Source organism: Tuber melanosporum, assembly GCF_000151645.1.
Source record: "Tuber melanosporum whole genome shotgun sequence assembly, scaffold_88, strain Mel28".
NCBI classification, from domain to species: Eukaryota; Fungi; Ascomycota; class Pezizomycetes; order Pezizales; family Tuberaceae; genus Tuber; species Tuber melanosporum.
In genome coordinates this window covers 324,148-330,870 of record NW_003299137.1, presented here as the reverse complement: position 1 = coordinate 330,870, position 6,723 = coordinate 324,148, and the positions used below count along the sequence as shown (strand labels likewise).

General features: G+C 48.3%; 2 protein-coding genes; one reads left to right on the top strand and one right to left on the bottom strand.

Moving 5' to 3' along the window:
• Positions 1 to 2,032: 2,032 nt before the first annotated feature.
• GSTUM_00011608001 (uncharacterized protein) lies at positions 2,033 to 4,237 on the bottom strand (the record flags this gene model as incomplete). The annotated part of the gene is made up of 2 exons (XM_002842011.1): positions 2,033 to 4,174; positions 4,229 to 4,237. The coding sequence occupies 2 exons, from the start codon at positions 4,235 to 4,237 to the stop codon at positions 2,033 to 2,035; spliced, it is 2,151 nt and encodes a 716-aa protein (XP_002842057.1).
• A 19-nt stretch (positions 4,238 to 4,256) lies between these two features.
• On the top strand, positions 4,257 to 6,569 carry GSTUM_00011607001 (uncharacterized protein). XM_002842010.2 has 6 exons: positions 4,257 to 4,629; positions 4,688 to 4,799; positions 4,851 to 5,450; positions 5,497 to 5,569; positions 5,631 to 6,373; positions 6,426 to 6,569. The coding sequence occupies exons 1-6, from the start codon at positions 4,554 to 4,556 to the stop codon at positions 6,523 to 6,525; spliced, it is 1,704 nt and encodes a 567-aa protein (XP_002842056.1). The 5' UTR covers positions 4,257 to 4,553; the 3' UTR covers positions 6,526 to 6,569.
• Positions 6,570 to 6,723: the final 154 nt, after the last annotated feature.

Here is a 6,723-nt window from a genome sequence, read left to right as displayed (position 1 = left end):
TGACGCTAATCCTTACGTATCATACGCTGGTTTTATAAGAGCCAATTGCCTGCTGGGCTGGGTTGTATGCAACGGATGTCTCGGCTTCTCCATGGGCTGGTGGTGCTGGGCGACTGGACTGGACTGGACTGTAAAAGCCGTCGGAGGCAGGCGATAATATACGTGGCTGGCTTTGAGAAATCCAGAATTAGAAGGGAAGAGACAAGTTAGCGCTCCCATCAGCCTTTGGGGACTGTGGGGGGTAATCTTGTGTCAATGGATCGATGCCACACTAGTTGAAGTACGCCACCCGGGGACTTTTCTTTGGGATATGTCATATCTGACCTCAAGAAAACCTGCCGCCTTAATTTCTGCCTGCTCAATCATTCACTATACCCCGCAATCGCCAAGCAAATTATCATAGATAGGTCCCATGAGGGCCACCCATATACTCCAGAACTCGCCCTAGAAGCTCTAAGAAGTAGCAAGTCAAATACAGACAGCGCATACAATACCCAAATACCCACCCAATCCTGCTAACCAATCAACCAAGTCCCGCTCCGACCGCTACAAACCCCTACTGCGAAACCCAACCCAATCGCCAAGTGTTGTAGTCTCACCCGCAGCGCACCGTACACAATGAGGAGGATGTCCTCCCCTCACAAGTGATGGCAGCGAAATTTGTTTCCGCGCTTACCCTGGTGGACCAATTTAACGTAGGGGTAAGAGGAACGTTTATCCCCATGTGCTGTGTATCTACACTTCATGAACGGAATAAGTGGGGCTTTTTTTAAGAAAAAAAGAAAAGAAAAAAAAACCTAACACGCTACCCCTTCCCCCGGAGATCTACCGTACTCAGCTGGATAGCCATCTTATCGACAAAGTGGTGCTTGGCCGCTGGAACAGAACACACCCTGGACTACTCGTATTCAAAGACACGCTTTGGGAGAACAATCCTAGCGCATGTAACTCTTTGGGGGCATTTTTCGGGGAGGGGAGGAGGGGTGAAACGGACCGGCAATTCTCAAGTATGATATCACAATACGCCAATTGCAATTGCCAACGTGAGTTCGGTAAGACTTGAGTAAAAACCCTCGTATTAAAACTAGACCTGCTAAACAATGATACCCCCCCGTCAATTCCCTAAGAGGGCAGAAAAGAAAGAAGAAAAAGAAAAAAAGAATGGAAAGGAAAAGGCAAGGTATCCTAATCCCAGCAGGTAACGAAATTTATATTACCCTAGCGGGCATATCCAACGTCAATAAGCCACCCCTCGTTCATCCCCAAATTCACCACAACAACACTGCCCTCCCAACCCAAACGATAACTCTAACGAGTGAGTTTGTGTGACTGCCCGTTCCCGATCGAGAGTGCTTTCGTGCCATGATCGTGCACCACCGCGAGGCTTTTCCCATGGTGGGAGGTGGTTTACCCCCCCCCTCGGCCTCTTCCGCGTAGCTAGAACCCACTGTAGGAAAAGCTGCGCAGTAGTATGTATCTTGCGCTCCTTACAGAGGTATCATATGTATCATATTCACATCGCTCTTGGGAGGCGGGGTGAGGGGGGGGACATGTCATTATTCTACTGCTTCTCTCTCTAGCTCCATGTTCTGGGGTTGCATTGCACTAGGGTGTTGTGAGTCGCTATGCGGTTTCGAGGGCCCAAAAGTGCTGCTGGGAATTGGTGATGGGATTGGTGATGTGATGCCACTGATATCATAGTGAATTAGGCTACCGCTCGTTAGGTGTTTGTCCTAGGTTTTGCAAGGTCCTGAGCAGCGAGGATGAAGTAGTACACGGATGACTTTTTGTGAAGTGCGCATGCCTCCCAGGATTCTTCGGCTATGATGTACTGTACCGTACTGTATCATACCCAGCACCCACCATGGTGTAAGATAGGAACATGACTTACTCGTAGGACCTGCAGAAAGAACGCGCACACTCGCACACTCACTCACTCACAATATCCCAAATTTACTTCAAAAGGTTGTTCCCAACGCCATCGAAATAAATTACTTTTAGATATCACAAACCAAAAACACCTCTACTCCTGCTATTCCAATCTGGCTTTTACCCACTTCTCCAACCCCCCTTTGACAAACACATCCTGCACATTCGGTGGCAACTCCCCAACACCCAAACTCCACCGCTCTGCATCCTCTGGCCCCTCCCGCACTATAACCTTACTCCTGCGTACATCCCACTGCAACCACCACCCCGTCCTCCTGGTTAGCGTTTTCGGGAACTTCTCCCTCAACCGCTCAATCAGCTTGGGTAGTTCAACGGTCATCAGCGAGTTATTGATGCTATTCCTCATAAATATGTTGCCGAAGCTCCCCGCTACAACCAATTGTATCGAGCGAGCTAATATTGCGGTAGCAGCCTGTTCGCGACTACTTCCGCAGCCAAAGTTGAAGCCAGTGACCAATATGTCGTTTGGTCTCGAAATATTTGAAAAGGTGGAATCATAGTTCTCCATGCATACCTGTGCCATTTGCTCACGGGAGATGTTGTCTTGGTAAGTGTACTTCCCTGGGTAGATTCCATCGGTGTTGATGTTGTCTGCGTCACAGAAGATAATTTCGCCTTCGATTAGAGGGGGGAAGCCGGGAAGGATCTCTGTTTCTGCTTCCTGGGCGCTGGATGACTGGGTTGAGGGCAAAGCTGGTGGGGGTGGGGAGGATATTGACACGGCAGAGGAGGGTCCAGTATAGTTTCCTGGGCCGGCGATAAATCCTTTCATTGCGCTGGCTGCTACGACCTCTGGGGAGGCGAGGTATGCTAGTGCTTCTTTCGACCCCATTCTTCCCTTAAAGTTCCGGTTGGTTGCAGATATTCCGACCTCTCCATCCTCAAGGAGACCGGTTCCCAAGCCAATACATGGACCGCAGCCTGCTGGAAGTGCTTTCGCACCAGCATTGATGAGAGCATCCCAATCTCCAGCTTTGGTCGCAGCTTCTTGTTCCAATGTCGATGCAGCGGCAATATAGAAATCTACTCCCGAAGCTACCTTTGCCGACGGATTGGATTTGAAAACCTCAGCTGCTGCTGCAATATCCGAGGCGCGCGAATTGGTGCATGAAACTAGATACGCCTTTTGAATTGCGATCTTTTTTTCTTCTAATTCCGTAAGAGGCGTAGAGATCTTGACGGAGTTAGGGCCGGCGACATATGGTGACAGTGTTGATAGGTCCAGAGTTAAGGACTTTGCATACGAGGCGTCCGGACTCGCTAAAAGTGTATTAAGTGCAAAAAATTCTTCGACTTTCTTGTTCGTAAGCCGTGGATGTGAGCTATTTCTAAGTCGCTGGGCATGCATGGAAGCCTTCTGGAGCATCCAATCCTTGAGTACATCATCCATTGGGAAGATACCGCTCAAGGCACCCCATTCGGTGGTCATATTTGCAATGGTCAAACGATCGTCAATTTTAAGCGACTCTAAAGTCTGTTCCGAACCAACAAACTCGATAGCATGATTAAGAACCTCGTCGTTGTTGAAAAGACCACACAAAGACACAATTACATCCTTCCCGGTGACCCCTTTTGGTAGAACACCTTTGAGTTCCACGCGAGCTACTGGAGGAATCTGCCACCATGTTTGCCCCGTGGCCCATATCGCCGCTGCGTCCGTTCGAACAATTGGGGTACCAAGGCAGGAGATACCGCCATACATATTGCTGTGCGAATCGCTAGCGACCGTGAGAGTTCCCGGCCAAGCATACCCCTCCTCGACAAGAATTTGATGACCAATTCCTCTACCAGCACCGTAAAAGTCCACCCCCATCCTCTTCGCTAGCTCCTCGATGTTCTGATACTTTCTAAGATTTGTTTCGCTTTTGTTCTGAACATCATGATCGAGTGTCATAACCACTTGACGGTTATCATGAATCCTAGTGGCTCCAATAGAGAAGAACTTCTGGGCCACTGGCCACGAGTTGTCATGTGTCATACAATGGTGGGGCTTTATCGAAACGTAATCGCCGGAACGAAGAAACTTTCCAACCGGAAGCCCCACAGCATATTTCTGCACAATCTTCTCAGTGAGATTCTGGGAGGCAGTTGGCGAGGGGGAGATATTGGCATAGCTTCGAGTTAGGCTAAAGGAAGTAGGAGGCTGGAAATAGGACGGAATTCGAGGAGGCAGAGCTCGACATGCTGAGAGCCGGATGTAGGCCCTTGAAGCAGGAACCCGCAACTGCAGAAATTAGCAATTACCAAGAATTCTAACGAAAAAGGAAAGAGGTCGCACGAGGTGCATGATCAATGAGTGGCAAACTCCTCACCCCCGGTAAATTCAGTGTTGGTTACTGGTGAGAGGAGGTGAGAGATTTTGTTCCCCAACTCAAGGAGGAGCCCTCGTGGATAGGGTGTGAAATCGGGAGAGGTTGGTTGGAAAACAATTTGATCCCCCGCAATTCCGCTGGTGGGGCTCTCTTTCTTAATGCTTGTTGCCAAGACTGCTATCAATCCCATGGGGTCTAGTGCGGCTAAAATATTTTTTTCTACACTCTAACAACCTTCAAATCGAGAAACAATCTTTTTGTCTGTTTCCTCCAACAACTTTACAACCTTCAATGACTTCCTCAAAACCACGAAATTCGCTGTCATTATCGGAACAGCTTGCCCTGTTGGAGAATCCTGCGCCGACGGGTGATTATTTACTTTTCATAAGATTGGAGCTATTGGACTAACAATCCCCGTGTAATAGACTTTGATCCCGAGGCTCCGGAGGAAGATTATGGCCACAGCGAGAAATCTGAAGGCAGTGGAGACGAAGAGAGTGAAGAAGATCTGGGAAGAGCACACTATATAACCGTCGGGTATGACATGAGTCCCCAAATCACTACCGCTAAATTCTAACAATCATATAGAAAGAGTAAGTTACGGAAAGGAAACCCAGTACTATTAGACCCTAAATACAATGGCGCTCGAATAAGTCGCGAAAAGCTCTACCAAGACGAAGTTGAAGACCACCGAATGGATGGATCCGATGACGATAGCGAGGACAGCGATGGCGACGGAAGTGAGGGCGATGCGGACGAAAAGAAAGTGGGGAATAGAGAGAGTGATGAAATTCCAACAGACGAGGATGATGACATCGATAGTGATGATGTTCTTGGGAGTGACGAGGATAAATTTTCCGGGTTCAAATTTCTCGGCAGTTCGACTACGAAGGAGGGGGTAAATGCTACCCGTGGAATGAAGGTTGTCGACGATTCAAGCTCCGACGGGGAACCTGGAACAGACCCAGACGATGAGGCGATATTGAACGAAGAAAAGGACAGCGACAAAGACAATGCCTCCGATGTAGAGAGCAAATTGCTCAGTCATAGTGAGGATGGTTATGGGGAGGATGAGAGTGAGGATGAAGAGAGCGAAGATGATGGGGATGAGGGTAGTGATGAGGGCGCCCAAGATGCGGAAGCCAAGCGTAGGGAGGAGTTAAAGAAGCTAATCACCGAAGAGCAGAAGTAAGTCCCCCCGGATAATAACCAATGGCCTCTAACAGTTTCACAGAAACGTTGTTGCAAATATTTCTAAAGCTTTCAAAGCCGATGCTGAGAAAGGCACAGCAGTGAAACAACAACAGGTGTGTAACCCCGTTTTGGAGCCTCTCTCGCGTATGGATCTGTAATGACACCTAGATATAGAAAACGTTTGACTCGCTTCTAGGTATCCGTATCAAACTCCAGAAAGCCATTGTGGCAACTAACTCTCTACCCACTCCTTCGCAACCTGCGTCATCACCTCAACCCGTACTCGAGACATATAAGGCGGCAGAAGATGCGGCATTGAATCTCTGGAACACCCTAACAGACCTCCGATGTGAACTATCTTCACCCTCTACCCCCAAACGAAAACACGATGGTATGGACACCTCCACCCCCGCCTTATGGGCCAAGATGCAAAAGCTCGAAGCAGAAGTTCACCCAAACCGTCTCTCAACACTGGACAAATGGTCTACCAAAACATCCTCCGTTTCCACCGTTACGTTAGCGCGCAAGTTAAACAACAGTGCGCAACGTAGCCTCACAGCAACAATCAATGAAACTCTAATGACTGGTCTAAACCGACATGTGCAAAAGACAAGAGTTCCCCGATCATGTGCGCCGACAAAGGTCGAAAGCGGCGAAGACGTGGAAGTATATGACGACTCTGACCTTTACCAAATGTTATTGAAGGCATTGGTGGACCAGAGAATGATCGACAATGCAAACTCCGGTGGCCCCAATGGTGCGGTCAGATGGACAACAGCATTGAGAGACGCCAAAGTTAAAAAGGCTGTCGATACTAAAGCTTCCAAGGGGAGGAAGTTGAAGTATCAAGTCCAAGAGAAGCTTCAGAATTTCATGGCACCGATCGCCAATAACAGTTGGAACGAGCACCAGATTGAGTAAGCCTCTGTTCACTAATATTTCTCACAGAGCCTTTACTAATTTCAGCAGTGAGTTATTCGGCAGTCTACTGGGCCAGAGAGTTAGAGTTGATGAAGACAGTGAAAACGAGGAAGCCGAATTTGAAGGATTGAGGTTATTTAAAAGTTGATAAATTAATTGGATTGTTTTGATAAAGTATTTACCATCACCCCCACAGACCGGAGTTTACTCACGTCTCTTTTGAACGCCGTTTTGTTGATGGATCTCTCCTCGTGGGGGTTGGAAGACATTGCCACAGTTCTGTGATACCGTGTTAATACTACGAGTGAGCCACGGAGCATGAAAATATGACAGTGGCTGTGAGCAC

Excerpts from the sequence above, each read along its gene's own strand:
- GSTUM_00011607001 (XM_002842010.2), top strand. The coding sequence starts at position 4,554 with ATGACTTCCTCAAAACCACGAAATTCGCTGTCATTATCGGAACAGCTT. Across the intron at positions 5,451-5,496 it reads CTAATCACCGAAGAGCAGAA|AAACGTTGTTGCAAATATTT; the intron begins GTAAGTCCCCCC and ends ACAGTTTCACAG. Across the intron at positions 5,570-5,630 it reads CAGCAGTGAAACAACAACAG|AAAACGTTTGACTCGCTTCT; the intron begins GTGTGTAACCCC and ends ACCTAGATATAG.